We start from the raw sequence: 485 nt of genomic DNA on the forward strand, positions 1-485 counted from the left end.
GCTACAGCACTCCAAATCTAGTAGCTCAGTAACCGAGTAAATGTGTATTTACCAAATAGATAGTTAACCTGCATAAATCTATAACAGTGTAATTGTCAGTTTATGTAGCCACATTCTTCCGTCGCGTAACCGCGTATCCTCTCTTGTCTACAACCAACCGGTTTTCAAGGTATCTGCTACTGCCAGCCGTCCGAAATTCCAACAGCCATGCAGTCTAACCAACCAAATTACGGCTACTCCAACTTTGATCAGCTCCACGTGGAAAAGAATGGCTTTGGTCAAGAGCGACAAATTCAATATGGATACCCAAGTTTCGAAAGTTCCGATAACTACGACCAAGGCCAAAATTTTACCCAGTCCCAGCAAGGCCAACTTGATTTGAATCTTCGTGGCTATACAGATTCAAGCAACGCAATTGGTCCTTGGGGCCTGCAAGATTCCTCCCAATTGACTTGCTCAGGATTCTCCGGTCACCCGTTGAATGA

General features: G+C 44.5%; 1 protein-coding gene across 1 annotated transcript; it reads left to right on the top strand.

Moving 5' to 3' along the window:
* Positions 1–207: 207 nt before the first annotated feature.
* On the top strand, positions 208–485 carry PtA15_16A119 (uncharacterized protein; the record flags this gene model as incomplete). The annotated part of the gene is made up of 2 exons (XM_053163777.1): positions 208–356; positions 401–485. 2 exons carry the CDS (start codon positions 208–210, stop codon positions 483–485), a joined length of 234 nt encoding a protein of 77 aa, XP_053027768.1.

The sequence above is a fragment of the Puccinia triticina genome, chromosome 16A (genome assembly GCF_026914185.1).
Source record: "Puccinia triticina chromosome 16A, complete sequence".
Classification (NCBI taxonomy): Eukaryota; Fungi; Basidiomycota; class Pucciniomycetes; order Pucciniales; family Pucciniaceae; genus Puccinia; species Puccinia triticina.